General features: G+C 42.7%; 1 protein-coding gene across 1 annotated transcript; it reads right to left on the bottom strand.

Moving 5' to 3' along the window:
- Positions 1–492: 492 nt before the first annotated feature.
- On the bottom strand, positions 493–17023 carry anks6 (ankyrin repeat and sterile alpha motif domain containing 6). The gene is made up of 16 exons (XM_066722043.1): positions 16437–17023; positions 13273–13784; positions 11568–11612; positions 11119–11323; positions 10760–10866; positions 10062–10210; positions 9395–9629; positions 8850–8899; positions 8555–8758; positions 6735–6903; positions 6418–6584; positions 6002–6194; positions 5763–5830; positions 5409–5525; positions 4852–4948; positions 493–3683 (listed from the first exon to the last, which is right to left on the bottom strand). The coding sequence occupies exons 1-16, from the start codon at positions 16766–16768 to the stop codon at positions 3634–3636; spliced, it is 2700 nt and encodes an 899-aa protein (XP_066578140.1). The 5' UTR covers positions 16769–17023; the 3' UTR covers positions 493–3633.
- Between the last annotated feature and the right edge of the window lie 39 nt (positions 17024–17062).

Here is a 17062-nt window from a genome sequence, read left to right as displayed (position 1 = left end):
CATTGAAACTCCACGAGGTGAGATCTTGCATGGAGCCCCAGACCGAGGGAGACTGACAGTTATTTTGTGTTTCTTCCATTTGCGAATAATCGCACCAACTGTTGTCACCTTCTCACCAAGCTGCTTGGCGATGGTCTTGTAGCCCATTCCAGCCTTGTGTAGGTCTACAATCTTGTCCCTGACATCCTTGGACAGCCCTTTGGTCTTCGCCATGGTGGAGAGTTTGGAATCTGATTGATTGATTGCTTCTGTGGACAGGTGTCTTTTATACAGGTAATGAGCTGAGATTAGGAGCACTCCCAATTTATAACTTTTTTAAAATGCATTTTTCTGGATTTTTTGTTGTTATTCTGTCTCTCACTGTTAAAATACACCTACCATTAAAATTATAGACTGATCATTTCTTTGTCAGTGGGCAAACGTACAAAATCAGCAGGGGATCAAATACATTTTTCCCTCACTGTATTTCCATCTTAAAATACATGTATAAAATTCCTTGCATTTGAAATAGCAATTGCAAAATAAACAATACACAAACGTGCAGGGTGTGCAATCAATTTGACTAATTTTTTTTCATTTGCAAATGTATATCAGGGTTATTCAAAGTTCAATTTCAGTACAATGGACGCTACAAGAACACAGCTTGAATAAAAATCACAGAAATCATAATAATATTTAATAACATGTTTATGAGACATTATTACAAATAACAAATAACTACAGTATTTTCCAAGCCAATTTCTATCTTTAAATAATGCAATAATACATATTTAAATGCATAGCCCAAATTTTCTTTGTCCATGAACACTGCCAGTGAGACACATTCCATACTGACAGATACGCGAAGTCTAGACTGAAAGACAGACTTGGCTGATGCATGTTAATCAGATGATATTTGACAGTTGTACTATAATTTATATTAATAAGTACTGGCTGTCATTGAGGGCAATGGCTACCTCTGTGTGTGTGTACATACATACATACATACATACATACATACACACACAGACGGATGACAAATTCAATGAAAACCCAACAATAGATGTCTCAGTAAGGTGCCACGAGCCACCAGAACAGCTTCAATGCTCTTGGCACAGATTCTACGAGTCTCTGGACTCTACTGGAGGGATGAACACCATTCTTCCAAAAGATATTCCCTCATTTGGGGTTTTGATGATGGTGGTGGACGCTGTCTAACACGTCGGTCCAAAATCTCTCATAGGTGTTCAATTGGGTTGAGATCTGGTAACTGTGAAGGCCATAGCATATGCTTCACATCATTTTCATACTCATCACACCATTCAGTGACCCCTCGTGCCCAGTAGATGGGGGCATTGACATCCTGGAAGAGACCATTCCCATCAGGATAGAAATGTGTCACCAGAGGATAAAGGTGATCACTCAGGATAACTTTGTAATGATTTGTAGTGACCCTTCCCTCTAAGGGGACAAGTGGAAACCATGCCAGGACAATGCCTCCCACAGCATAACAGAGCCTCCAGACCCCCTCACTGTAGGGGTCCAGCAGTCAGGCCTGTACCGTTCTCTTGTACCGCCACACATGCACATGGTGAAGGATGACAATATCACTTTTTTCCACATCTCTGTAGACCAGTGCCTATGGTTTTTGCACCACTGAACTCTCAGATGTGCATTTGCCTTTGTAATGAGGGGTTTCTGTACTGCAGCCCTACTATAATATCCCTCTCTGTGTAGTTCTCGACAGCCTGTTTTTGCTGACACAGTCTGATCACGTCCTGCATTGACATTCTCAGTCACCTTGGGAAAGAGTTTTTCCCGACATATCACAGTAATGCACGAGCTTCACGGTCATCAAATGTGCGCGTCGACCACAATTTCCAACCCTATTTACTGATGTCTTTCCCATAGATCTAAATGCAGATGTAACTCTAGTCACTGTTCCTATTGAAACACTAGCCAGTTGAGCGTCTGTGTGACTGAAGCTCCTGTCATTCGTGCCTCAATAATGACCCCTCTTTCAAAGTCAATTAGATCCTTTCCTCTTGCCATCTTTATTCAAAATCGAGGTCAACTGGAACTGCTCGGCATTTTTATACATGCCACAGAGCATGATTGGATGTTAATTGCTTAATTGTATCATGCAGTACACCTGTTGGAGGCATCTGCATTTGTTATGTTCCTCCACTCATTTATTCAGGTTTTTCCTTTGTCACCTGTCTGTATATATATATACACTGATCAGCCATAACATTATGAAGTGGTGAAGTGAATAACACTGATAATCTCGTTATCATGGCACCTGTCAGTGGGTGGGATATATTAGGCAGCAAGTGAACATTTTGTCCTCAAAGTTAATGTGTTAAAAGCAGGAAAAATGGGCAAGCGTAAGGATCTGAGCACCTTTGATAAGGGCCAAATTGTGATGGCTAGACGACTGGGTCAGAGCATCTCCAATACTGCAGCTCTTGTGAGGTGTTCCCGGTCTGCAGTGGTCAGTACCTATCAAAAGTGTCCAAGGAAGGAAAAGCAGTGAACCGGCGACAGGGTCATGGGCGACCAAGGCTCACTGATGCACGTGGGGAGGGAAGGCTGGCCTGTGTGGTCCAATCCAACAGACGAGCTACTGTAGCTCAAATTGCTGCAAAAGTAAATGCTGGTTCTGATAGAAAAGTGTCAGAACACACAGTGCATCACAGTTTGTTGCGTATGGGGCTGCGTAGCCGCAGACCAGTCAGGGTGCCCATGCTGACCCCTGTCCACTGCTGAAAGTGCCTACAATGGGCACGTGAGCATCAGAACCGGACCCTGGAGCAATGGAAGAAGGTGGCCTGGTCTGATCAATCACGAGTTCAAGGTGTTGACTTGGCCTCCAAATTCCCCAGATCTCAATCCAATCGAGCATCTGTGGGATGTGCAGGACAAACAAGTCCGATCCATGGAGGCCCCACCTCGCAACTTACAGGACTTAAAGGATCTGCTGCTAATGTCTTGGTGCCAGATACCACAGCACACCTTCAGAGGTCTAGTGGAGTCCATGCCTCGACGGGTCAGGGCTGTTTTGGTGGCAAAAGGGGGACCTACACAATATTAGGCAGGTGGTCATAATGTTATGGCTGATTGTTGTAGAGAGAGAGAAAAAAATCTTGTTGAAAATTATCAGCATCTCTTATTTTTCCATTGTCACATGGCAGTTGTAATTAGATAGATAAGCCATATTCTGTTTTCATCATCTTGAATCCGCTCACAAGCTTACAGAGCTCTGTGTAAGACAGTTTTGTATCTTTTTCTAAAAAGTAACATTCTTTCTCCTTCAATGTCAGTAATGAATAAGACACCAGATTGCAATGAATGCGGAAAGCTGCACATTATGTTGTGCTCCGTCTTAAAGCTGTTTGGATCAAGGTCGTATCCCCTCCTTCTCAGGGCCACCACTGTTGCCCAAAAGGCCCATGGTCTGGCTGCTCCATTCCCTTAGCTCGGAGTAGCTGTCTTCAGGGAGTCCATCCTTCAGTGTCCTCCTGCTCACAGCGATGCACTGGGACACTGGCGTTGAGAAGAGCTGGGCAGCTTGTGTGTGCTGACACCTGGGCTCACTTACCCATCCCTCTTGTATTTTCATAGCAACCCACCACAGGGCCGCCATGACAGCCATTACCTTTTGTTGGATGTTCGGACCTGCTGTCTAACCCATCCTGCTGGAGCTACAGACACAAAACAAAATACACAAAACGTAAGCATCTGAACACTTTGTTTTCTAAATTGTCAGCTATATCGTTTCCCATTATACCCTGATTTAGTCCCCTTTAATCCATTAATCAATTGGGCTGACTGTTACACCCGTCACACTAGCATGGAAGAGATGACACCAACATACATGTGTCCTCTGAAACACAATCTGCTTTCTGTCACACTGAGTCTGAAGTACGAAAACAGCAGAGCTGAGGTGTCACATCGCCTTCGAACACGTATGCCAGGGGTCATCAATAGGTGGCCCGCGGGCCAAATCCAGACCGCCAGACGCTTTTGACTGGACTGCGAGAATAATTTTAATTAAGTTATTAGCATGATAGATTTTTTTTTTTAATCTATTGTTTTGTATGAGTGTTTGTTGCACTCAGTGCTTGTTATTGTGCGGAACCTAGTAGCAGCCCTTCCTGGTTATTAGACAATAGGATGTGACGTACGGGATGTCCTATAGAGCCCATGTTCGTGTTCACGTTAGTGAGTCGATTGCTCACAGATTCCTGGTGCGGGCATCTCTGTACACGTCTGTACTCGGACAAGAGCTTCACTTTGTACTCGTCAAAAATACAGGTACTCAGTTTGTTTTCCTGATTTCTATAAATAAACCGCCGTCATTTTGCAACATTAATTTTGAACAGTGTACGATGATAAAGGGAAGTGGTAAAGACTTGAATCTAATATGACAAAATGCTTGAAAGTTTCTATTATGTTTATCTATATGCCTACAATAATCTTTAACAAATTACAACAATTAAAAGTGGTCTGAAAGTGCCTTAATACTTATATTTACATCTAGTTAAACGTTTTATTTTTGTACTTTCTCAATTGAATGTACTAAATATAAGCAACGGGGTATATTACTAATTCATAGAATTGTGTGTGTTGTGTGTTGGAAAGGGGCATTTGGAGGTTTGATTTCACTTCAGCTCTTAATGAATTAACTGAAGTAATTATGCATTTAATTCATCCAATGTAACTGTAACTGTAATAATGCCAACTACACTGTGGCCCTCTAGCAGTGGATGTAAAGCACACTGGTGTATTATCTGTAGAACGCATCTGAGTTAAAAAAACAAACATGAGAATAGTGTTGGAGCCCCTCTTTACTCTTGAGCAGCTACTCACAGCGAGGATACCCGGGGGGGCGAGGATTACTTGCACTGCTCCCGAACGATGATTGGAAATTGTGTATCGTTTCTTGCAAGATCTGCCTCTCTCTGCCCTGCAACAACAACAACAAAACATGTTCACCCCTAAGGACAGACAGAGCAATGCATCATTAAAGGAATGTATATTACCAGCAATCAACACTTTTTACAGTATGAGATTTGTAGTTTTCACAATAGATGTGTGCAAATCTTCAATAATATCAGGATCATTTTTTTAAATAACACTAATATAAATTAATAGTTTTGTGAAAATGTAAGTATATATTTTTTCAAATTTGGACAGAACATCAAATACAAAGAAAATGTATATCTTATTCATATTATTTTAATTTTAGTTTAAGAGGATTATGGTATGGTAGCTATGCAGGAAATTAGTCATTCTTGAACTGTCCGTTAATTTCAACTTCTTTAAATATCCAGACACATTTTAAACTAGCACCTATTCCTTATTTGGCATGGCTTTGCGTGGCCAAAAACAAACGTTACTCCTGCAACAGAAACAATGACCAATACCTTGCCAGCATTCAACTCAGAAATAGCCGTGAGGATTTGCTGCCGAGGCCCATCTGTTTTAATACCCAGCTCCTTAAGGTCTCCATCCGTGAGGGTGAGAAAGGCCTCCATATCCACCTGCAGAGACAATGGATCTCAGCTTTTCATTGCCACCTTTGCGGACGATGCAACTGAACCGATACAGAATGATTAGCACTTGTTAACAAAATTCATAATAATGGATTAAAAAAAAAAAATACAGCAACTCTAGAGACCACCCAGACCACTGTGGAGGGCACAAATTAGAGAGCACTGGCAGATCAGTCAGCAACTGATCAAATACATCATGACAAGAACTCTGATTTACTGGCTCACCTCCTGCTCTTCAAATATTGGCTGGTACTTCTCCAGAGAGAGCTTCTTTAGGATACCAGAGAGCTCATCTGCAAAAAAGGAAAACAAGAAGTCTCTGTTGTTTGAGACTGCAATCTAGAAAACATAATTCAACAGCCAAAATGGGATATAAGGATATGAATAATTAAACGTCATTTGATCTTGAAGGTTCTGCCAACATCATGCCCATGTCGTGTGCAGGGCAGCCAGAGGAGCCTCACCCTCGTCCGTGATGGTGCCGCTGCTGGAACCGCCGCTGCTCTTCGAGCGTGGGTGCGAGGAGGCGGAGGACAGGGAGTCGGCCGGCGGGCCCTTGGGAGTGGGGGAGGGGGATGGAGTCAGGGTCGGGGACGTGCTCTTGGAGGTCGAGGAGTTCCCGGACTGAGGCCTCTTCTTGGCTTCCACTTTCTGTAACTGAGAGAGAGAAACCTGACAGTCTGCATCTCCGCTCCTCCCCTACAGTTACAGCACAATGGAGATTAGAGGAATTACCCAATGTTCTCAGATTAGAAATTAAATTAATAGAAAACCACTGAGAACCATTGTACTGCTAAATGATTTTCTCATGGAGCCCTACAAAATGTCTCTAGTCTCCCAAGATTAGATCAACCAGTACAAAAACTAAATTAAACTGTACCTTCTTGCCTGGAGTACCACTGGCCACTAAACTGGGAGTGCTGTGGATGTCAGGGAGGCAGGTGTCTGGTACCGCTTGGTCTGGGAGCTGAGGTTTCTGCTCCAGTAAACCTGCAGTCTTCTTCCTCTGAGCTGCGATCTGGGAGAGAACGCTGTCTGAGCTGCCACCTGGGAAAGTAATGGACCTTCGCTTTATTAATCCTGTCCTGCAAACTCCCCCACCTGGTTTAACTGCAATTACTCACACACACACACAAATCAAAACATTAACTGCTGAGGGGGTCCGATCCATTCTTTTACCCGACCCATTTAGTTTACCTGAGCGATTGTGGGCTTCGGCCCCGTGCCTGTTCATACCAGCCACCCCACTGGAGCCCCCAGAGGAGTGAGGGGAGTAGTTGAAGTTGCCAGAGTTTGAGGGAGAAGCAGGACTCTTGGTAATACTGGGAAACTTAATAGACCTGGCCACCACACGGCTGACTGAAGTCTGCAACAACAACAACAACAAAAAAAAAAGATATTATACAGCAACTGAAATGTCTAGTTTGATTTTTGTTTTTTTCTCCCTATTCTTCAACATTTTGATTTCTCAACATATTATACATATATATATATATATATATATATACACTCACCTAAAGGATTATTAGGAACACCATACTAATACTGTGTTTGACCCCCTTTCGCCTTCAGAACTGCCTTAATTCTACGTGGCATTGATTCAACAAGGTGCTGAAAGCATTCTTTAGAAATGTTGGCCCATATTGATAGGATAGCATCTTGCAGTTGATGGAGATTTGTGGGATGCACATCCAGGGCATGAAGCTCCCGTTCCACCACATCCCAAAGATGCTCTATTGGGTTGAGATCTGGTGACTGTGGGGGCCAGTTTAGTACAGTGAACTAATTGTCATGTTCAAGAAACCAATTTGAAATGATTCGACCTTTGTGACATGGTGCATTATCCTGCTGGAAGTAGCCATCAGAGGATGGGTACATGGTGGTCATAAAGGGATGGACATGGTCAGAAACAATGCTCAGGTAGGCCGTGGCATTTAAACAATGCCCAATTGGCACTAAGGGGCCTAAAGTGTGCCAAGAAAACATCCCCCACACCATTACATCACCACCACCAGCCTGCACAGTGGTAACAAGGCATGATGGATCCATGTTCTCATTCTGTTTACGCCAAATTCTGACTCTACCATCTGAATGTCTCAACAGAAATCGAGACTCATCAGACCAGGCAACATTTTTCCAGTCTTCAACTGTCCAATTTTGGTGAGCTTGTGCAAATTGTAGCCTCTTTTTCATATTTGTAGTGGAGAGGAGTGGTACCCGGTGGGGTCTTCTGCTGTTGTAGCCCATCCGCCTCAAGGTTGTACGTGTTGTGGCTTCACAAATGCTTTGCTGCATACCTCGGTTGTAACGAGTGGTTATTTCAGTCAAAGTTGCTCTTCTATCAACTTGAATCAGTCGGCCCATTCTCCTCTGACCTCTAGCATCAACAAGGCATTTTCGCCCACAGGACTGCCGCATACTGGATGTTTTTCCCTTTTCACACCATTCTTTGTAAACCCTAGAAATGGTTGTGCGTGAAAATCCCAGTAACTGAGCAGATTGTGAAATACTGAGACCGGCCCGTCTGGCACCAACAACCATGCCACGCTCAAAATTGCTTAAATCACCTTTCTTTCCCATTCAGACATTCAGTTTGGAGTTCAGGAGATTGTCTTGACCAGGACCACACCCCTAAATGCATTGAAGCAACTGCCATGTGATTGGTTGGTTAGATAATTGCATTAAGGAGAAATTGAACAGGTGTTCCTAATGATCCTTTAGGTGAGTGTATATACTGGAGTAAAACATGTTAAAACACAAAGCAAAGTGAAATCATGGAGAAAACAATGGGAAAGAAAACATTACTGTGTGAATGATCCATTAGGAACTGTTTAAGAACACTATTTTTTGTGGTTTAAGTTTATTTTATATGTTCTGAAAAAACTTTTACCACAAAAAAATTAAAAAGGTATCCGTATTATATTTGAACAAAATATGAATGCACATTTCTGTTTAAAAACATATCATGGACTTTGCACTTTTGGCTTTCAACTCCATTACAAGGAGGCTGCACTTACTATGTCTGAGTTGCCACTGCTGTTGAAGTTGCCTTTGCCGGGCCTCTGTGGCATGGGCAGCCTGGCTGTATCGGTCTTCCCTTCCTTGTTGGTGCGTGACCGGTCTGAGTTCCACAGCTCAAAGCTGGATGGAGGGAGGAAGGGTGGGATGACAGCTTTCAGTTTGTCATTGGGCAGGCGGGTAGAGGGAGCACCATTCCTCAGCTGGAAAGCATGATTAGAAAATGAATATTGGCTTTCATTTGAAGGAGTGACAATAGTAGTACAGATTCAGATTCTCAAAATGGACACCTACCATAGTTGTTATCAGAGTATCATCTTTTTCCGTGCTGGTGCTACCAAGTCCTGAAAAACCAAAGCCATAAAAGTTTGAACCATGGAAAGATGTATGCTTGGATAACAAGAAGAGATAATTGGATACAAGAACAAAGAGATATGACATGACTGAAATTGTGAAGATGTTAAATTGGCAATGGGCCAGACATATTGCAAGAAGAATGCATCAGATATGGACAAAGAAGCTATAGAATCGATCCAAAGCGAATAAAAACCAATCAAAAAGATTATATTATATAGATGATACAGAATATGATGAGATCAGCTTTGCTAGCATAACCTGGCAAATAAACGATGTAGAATGAAACAAGTGAAAACATCTGTGGCAGGCCTTCATCCACCCGAGCATCGACAAAGGCTGATGATAATAACTATGATAATGATATGACATTATAATTATCAATATATAATACCCATATTACAGTATACTATGATGACGAATAACTGGTGCTGATTACCCCCAAGCTGCTGTTTCTATGAAGCAAAATGAACAGCTCATCTCACCGCTGTCTTTGTTTTTCACTGTCCAGGCCGTGCCCATCTCTGTATTTGCCATACTGGGAGTGAGCCCCACGGCTCCATTGCTCCCGCTGGTCTTCTGGTCCGCCTTCATTGTAGAATCCAGAGACACCCCAGAGTCATCTGAGAACGGAGCCAAGCGGCCAGTGGAGAAGCCGTGCCTGAGCGTGTGAGTGAGCTTCAGCTTCCGGAACCTGTTGGACATTCTGTTCCACCAGGACTGCCAGCAAACACGACCACATTAGACAGTGAAGAGCTCAAGAAGTCAAGGTGAGGAAATGAGATTAGGTTCCTTCAAAGAGGATTTGTATTTTGTTTTTGTCTATCAGGTATAGACAGATGCAATAACTGTCCACATTTGACCCATAGTTGGAATTTTTATGATCCCAGAATTCAAACTCATATACCATACTATATATCTATACATTTAATGTCATACCTTATTAGAATGGTCAATGTATACTGAACAAAAATATAAACACAACATGTAAAGTGGTGGTCCCATGTGCTGAAATGAAAGATCCCAGAACTTTTCCATACGCAACAAAATATGATTTCTCTCAAATTCTGTGCACACATTTCATATGATAACATACATTACTCTACATATACACAAACATCCAAGGGTACTGTGAAAAACTCCTCAGCGTACCTTTAAACCCCCTTTATCATCAGGCGGCACAGGGATGTTTAGAGACTGTCTGCTTTTGGAGCGAGTCATAGAGGACCTGGTCCTGTGTTTGCTCTTGTCTTTGTCCACTTGCATACACACGGAGGCCAGCAGTCTCACAAGCTCAGTGTCTATAGCAAGATAGAACAGACAGGAACACATACATGATGCTACCATGTTTTAAATACTTTTCTTGGTCCTCTGCAGTTCTATAGGCCTGCAGCAAAGAGTTTATTTGAAATCCACAATCTGTTGTCTTCATAATAAAATCCAAATATGGATTTGGGGAAGGCTTTTAGGATTTCACTTAAACTACACAATAAGGAATAAAAGGCATACTAGATACATCATACTATATAATGAGTGAATGTACTGTATCAAAACAAAATGCATCAAAAATGACATTTAATATGAAACGGTAATGTTGTGCCTTCACCTGCTGATATACATACATATATACATGTTTTACTGTAGAGGGTACAGAATCTAGTTTGTTTCAATAAGAGGTGAAGAATGCACCAGAAGTTAATGTATCTATCCAGACGAGGCTGTGAATGTTTCTTGTTTTAAATAACTGGTCACTTGGACATTACTTTAACATACTTTCCATATCAATTTCAATCTTTGATGACTAACCCACTTGTACCATTGGTGACATGAATGTGTGCTTTATAACTTACCTGGATCGTTCAGCAGCATAACCAGATCAAAGGCAGTGTATCCATTTTTGGCACGAAGATTGACGTCAGCACCCTGATTCAACAAATACTTGACAACGTCTTTATTCCTAAAGGACAGAGGGTTCAGAAAGATCAAGAGACAACGTTAAAAACAAAACCTTCTCTATCAGAGGAGTTTTGATTAATAAAATCTTACAAATGTTCGAAAAAGTTATTTGTGGTGAAAATGATGAACATTCCATTTACAACTGAAATGTCCAATTCTTTGCACAAGTCTCAGTGTTTTTTCTTTCGTTTGACAGGGGACATGGACTGTGTCTAGTTTACAATATGGATGCCTTTTAAAAGAAACAAAATACCCATGGTAGGTGGCCTGCATTAATGCCGTCCAGCCATGCACACTGTCCTGCTTGTCAATGTCAGCACTCCTCTCCACCAACAGCTGAACCACGTCCTGCTGCCCGTTCACCGCAGCGATCATCAGGGGAGACGCCCCGTCGGCATTGGCCAAGTTCACCTGAGCTGGGTCTTCATCCAAAATCTCCCTCACCAGCTGGGAATTGGCTGGGATAGGAACAGAATATGTACAGGTATAGGCAGATTATGACATTTCAATACTAATAATAAAACACAATTCAATTTAAAGCCTCTCGTATTGGTCCAGTATTCAATTATGTAGGAATTAGAGTAACTTTTACACAGGAAATACTCCTGCTGTGATTAACCAACAGAATTCATACTAGTTTTGAGATTGGTTTACAATACACTTCTGCCAGTATAGTTATGGTGAAGCATGCAGTGGACTCACCTAATTTTAGTGCACTAAAGACATCTGGCCTCCTTTTCTCATCATCTTAAAAAAAAACAACAAAAAAAACGTATTTAAACATCTATAGTCAATAAATACAACATTTTAGCTATTATAAAGAGACGTGTGACTTCAAGGGAAATTAATAGGGATAGAGTTATATATAACTAAACAGAGGATGGAATTAGTATTATAAGAAATTTCCTAACTGTGGTAATTTCCGTGCATAGTTTGGACATCCAGTACTTTCCCGTTTTCCACAAACTTCTACTGTGAGTTACTTTGTGACAACTTATGATTCATACATCTGTGTAAAATTCAATTCACATTCATTCAAATTCACAATGTAAATAGGTTAAAATGTAGAGGAAGAAAACATTTTATTGTGAAATTACTGTTCAGATTTGTACAGTACAGTACGATGATGGTAAAAAATAAAGTTTGCTCAAATTTGATATGTAAGAAAATGCTTTTTGGTGTTATTGTTAAAATCTACTTCTAAACAGTTACAGTACAATAAAATGTCTATATTGGCATCAAAATAAATTTACACAGTATATAAAGATTTAAATCATGTGAAATGCACTCTCTGGCTCAGATACGTTCTGAAAAGCACAATAACGCTCTTCCTGTGAAGTACTGTATTGCATGCCATTGTTACATTCACTCAGCTTGCTCAGGCCTACAGCTTAGGACTTTACAGGAGTATCTGAACTGCAAAGCAAACAAGAAGCCCAGCTCAAACATCCTCTTAGTTGAAATTGATCATTAACAAGTGAGTAACAGCACGGCTAATTTGCATGTGTTCACTGAAGTAATTCTAAGGGTCAGCAATGAAGCAGGGTGAAAAAGTTTATGGGAAGATATTAACTTTGATCCCTATTTGAATATTACCAACTCTTTAGAACCTATATCTATCTTTAAATATTAATTTAATGCAGTTAAGATAGAAAGGAAAAATCTATCCAACTTGGTAAGCAGGTGAAGCAAAAACATTGCTTGCCTTTGATCTACCAGTGTCAGCTCAAACAGGATACTTCTGTAAGTGAGCAAATATTAAATGAGGGATCTATTATGGGATGGGTGTCATAAAAGGTCAAGTACTGGATGCTTCAAACCTCAAAAAGAAATGCATGTGAACAGAAAAAGGTGACTGGAGAAATTACAACAAAAAGTACTGAACATGCATACAAGGAGAAGGGTGATGCCTCCACCCCCTGAAATATAAGGCAGTGACTCATCAGATGAATAAGGAATTCTTTCAACTGTGCCATTACAAGTTTCATTTGCACCCATTTGTTTATAAGCCTAAAACTTCTTAAGAGAACTTAAACCAAAGCAAAAGAAAAATACATCATTCCGGAAGCTTCTGAAGAGGCCCAATTGTTCCGATTAAATTCTACCTGCACTTCCTAACTGTTAATTAAAGACAAATCACATACTTAAGCATTCCACAAGAGGAATCAAACCAATTAGTGAAATGAATCTTCGGGCGATGCATCACTTTAGATGTTGAAAAAGGCTAACACGACCCTGCCACCTTTTACCCCTCTCTTTTGTATTCGTCACCATGTCCTGAAGCAGTACTGAAGGCAGCCTGGTCCATGAAAGGTTGCCTCTCTTCACATAAACGTGATTCCTACAGCTAACAAGTTTAAGGTGAAGTATAAGGTGGAGAAAGAGCAAACAAAACCTGTTTATGTACCTGGCTGTGGTCGCACAGTGGTGATGGCATCCAAGTAACTCTTAATGTCTTTCTGTCTGAGCTGCAGGGCGATCTCAAACGCCGTCTTAGCGAGCACGTTGACGTGGTCGGGATCGGCTCCTCGCTCCACCAGCTGCTGGGACACACTCACCTTCCCACTCAAGGCCGCCACCATGAGCGGGCTCCATCCGGTGGTCTTGAGGCTGAAGTTGACGTCCGCGCCCCACTCCAGCAGCAACCTCACCACAGCCTCGTGGCCGTGCTGGGCGGCCGTCACCAGCGCGGTGATGTCCTGGGACTCCTCCTTGTTGTTGTTGTTGTTGCCATTGGCCTCAGGGATGTCCAGATGGTCATAGCCATCCACAAAGGCCGCGCTCTCCATTAGTAGTTTGGCGACGTTGAGGTGGCCTCCTCGGGCTGCCATTGAAAGCACGCTGGCTCCCATTCGGTTTTTGGCATTGACTTCAGCCCCGTTTTCCAGTAAAATGTGGGCAACATTCAGATGGCCAAACCTGCATTGAAAAAAAATAATATATATCTTTTGAAAAGAGTATAAGATCTCATTAAAACTTGCATACACTACACACACACCTATCAAGCAGTCTATAAAGTAAGCTACAGTATTTGTAATATTTCTAATCAGGCTTCAGAGGTTTGATCTAAAGGAATCTGACTAAGCAAATAAACATTTCAAACTGTAATTAAGTTTTGATGTGATATGATGGAAGCAGTGACGCAGCTGTGGGGGGCATTTTCCTGGCATGGTTTGGGGCCAGGGAAGGCAAATCATGACAAAGTTATCCTGAGTGATCACCTTTATCCTATAGTGAAACATTTCTATCCTGAGGGGAGTGGTCTCTTCCAAGATGACAATGCCCCCATCCACAGGGCATGAGGGTCACTGAATGGTGTGATGAATATGAAAATGACGTGGATCATATGCTATGGCCTTCGCAGTCACCAGATCTCAACCCAATTGAACACCTATAGGAGATTTTGGACCGACGTGTTAGACAGCGCTCTCCACCACCATTATCAAAACCCCAAATGAGGGAATATCTTTTGGGAGAATGGTGTTCATCCCTCCAGTAGAGTCCAGAGACTCGTAGAATCTGTGCCAAGAGCATTGAAGCTGTTCTGGTGGCTCGTGGTGCCCAACACCTTACCGAGACATTTTATGTTGGGTTTTCCTTTAATTTGTCACCCGTCTGTTTGTATGTGTGTGTGTGTGTGTGTTAAAACAACAACACAAGACCTATAATAAACAGCATTTTGTAACTTACTTATGAATATACAAAGCTGAATACATACACACAAACACATACATATAGCTGAATATAGATATATAGATATATATATAGATATATTATATATACACACAGTGATGGAAAAAAGTATTTGATCCCCTGCTGATTTTGTACGTTTGCCCACTGACAAAGAAATGATCAGTCTATAATTTTAATGGTAGGTGTATTTTAACAGCGAGAGACAGAACAACAACAAAAATCCAGAAAAACGCATTTCAAAAAAGTTATAAATTGATTTGCATGTTAATGAGGGAAATAAGTATTTTATCCCCTATCAATCAGCAAGATTTCTGGCTCCCAGGTGTCTTTTATACAGGTAACGAGCTGAGATTAGGAGCACTCTCTTAAAGGGAGTGCTCCTAATCTCAGCTCGTTACCTGTATAAAAGACACCTGTCCACAGAAGCAATCAATCAATCACATTCCAAACTCTCCACCATGGCCAAGACCAAAGAGCTGTCCAAGGATGTCAGGGACAAGATTGTAGACCTACACAAGGCTGGAATGGGCTACAAGACCATCGCCAAGCAGCTTGGTGAGAAGGTGACAACAGTTGGTGCGATTATTCGCAAATGGAAGAAACACAAAATAACTGTCAGTCTCCCTCGGTCTGGGGCTCCATGCAAGATCTCACCTCGTGGAGTTTCAATGATCATGAGAACGGTGAGGAATCAGCCCAGAACTACACTGGAGGATCTTGTTAATGATCTCAAGGCAGCTGGGACCATAGTCACCAAGAAAACAATTGGTAACACACTATGCCGTGAAGGACTGAAATCCTGCAGCGCCCGCAAGGTCCCCCTGCTCAAGAAAGCACATGTACAGGCCCGTCTGAAGTTTGCCAATGAACATCTGAATGATTCAGAGGAGAACTGGGTGAAAGTGTTGTGGTCAGATGAGACCAAAATCGAGCTCTTTGGCATCAACTCAACTCGCCGTGTTTGGAGGAGGAGGAATGACCCCAAGAACACCATCCCCACCGTCAAACATGGAGGTGGAAACATTATGCTTTGGGGGTGTTTTTCTGCTAAGGGGACAGGACAACTGCACCGCATCAAAGGGACGATGGACGGGGCCATGTACCGTCAAATCTTGGGTGAGAACCTCCTTCCCTCAGCCAGGGCATTGAAAATGGGTCGTGGATGGGTATTCCAGCGTGACAATGACCCAAAACACACAGCCAAGGCAACAAAGGAGTGGCTCAAGAAGAAGCACATTAAGGTCCTGGAGTGGCCTAGCCAGTCTCCAGACCTTAATCCCATAGAAAATCTGTGGAGGGAGCTGAAGGTTCGAGTTGCCAAACGTCAGCCTCGAAACCTTAATGACTTGGAGAGGATCTGCAAAGAGGAGTGGGACAAAATCCCTCCTGAGATGTGTGCAAACCTGGTGGCCAACTACAAGAAACGTCTGACCTCTGTGATTGCCAACAAGGGTTTTGCCACCAAGTACTAAGTCGAAGGGGTCAAATACTTATTTCCCTCATTAACATGCAAATCAATGTATAACTTTTTTGAAATGCGTTTTTCTGGATTTTGTTGTTGTTATTCTGTCTCTCTCTCTCTAATATATATATCCAGTTTATTGTTCAAATTGACATTAAACAGACCTCTTTCAGACAGTTAGCAAGTCTGACATTAATCTCCTTAACTCGTTACACGTGTGAAACAAAAAAAGGTAAAGAGCAACATACATCCTCTGCAGCACAGATACAGGTTTATGAGGGGCAAATTGATCATACAAAAAGTGAGAGACCGACTGAGAAATGAATATGGGAAAAATGGCATTACATTACACTACCACCACAGACACAAGCCTGTAATAACTTTAGAAAAGATGCGTTTCGGGGGTTTCAGCACACCTGGCAGCCTGCATCAGCGGGGTCCAGCCGTAGTGGTTGCGGCTGTCCACTGAAGCGCCCTTCCGCAGCAGGAACCGGACCAGGTGTTCGTGTCCGCCGGCGGCGGCGAACTGCAGCGCCGTGTTGGCCGCCTCGTCCGCGCAGTCCACCGGGACGAGAGAGGGGGTCCTGGCGGTGTCCGCGGCGCACTCCGAGCCCGCCTCCGAGCGCAGCCTGCCCGGCGTCCCGCTGTCGCCGGCCCCGGGCTCCAAAATCCGCCTGGCGCTCTCATAGTCCCCCTCGTCGCAGGCGCGGAACAGGAGCTGCGAGTTGGCCGACGCGCCGTAGTTCATCTCGGGCTGATCTTTCCTCGCCTGCAGCGGCTTCCAGAGACGAGCTCCTGTAGTTCCAGATGTTCAGCGCTGGCCCATGGAGAAACTGCATTGCCATTTAAAAACACAACAATATCAGACCCAGCTGTGCAGCACAATCTCCTCCACACTGGCTGACAAGGTTTTAATAAGAAATAAGAAACATGGTTGCAGATTATTTTCCTCCTTTGAAAGCTGTTCGTAGCCGGTGAAAATAAGTGGTCATAAATCTAGGGACAGTTACCTTCTGTGCTGCGCATGCGCTACATCCCCCGA

This window comes from Amia ocellicauda, chromosome 2 (genome assembly GCF_036373705.1).
Source record: "Amia ocellicauda isolate fAmiCal2 chromosome 2, fAmiCal2.hap1, whole genome shotgun sequence".
NCBI lineage: Eukaryota > Metazoa > Chordata > Actinopteri > Amiiformes > Amiidae > Amia > Amia ocellicauda.
This window is presented reverse-complemented; position numbering and strand designations above follow the sequence as displayed.

What these genes read in the sequence shown, in the direction of transcription:
- anks6 (XM_066722043.1), bottom strand. Translation starts at nt 16,768, where the DNA reads ATGAACTACGGCGCGTCGGCCAACTCGCAGCTCCTGTTCCGCGCCTGC. An exon ending in TATGCTGCTGAACGATCCAG is followed by an intron (nt 10,211 to 10,759) that starts GTAAGTTATAAA and finishes ATCTTGCTATAG; the next exon opens with ACACTGAGCTTGTGAGACTG. An exon ending in CTGAGTTGAATGCTGGCAAG is followed by an intron (nt 4,949 to 5,408) that starts GTATTGGTCATT and finishes TTGTTGTTGCAG; the next exon opens with GGCAGAGAGAGGCAGATCTT.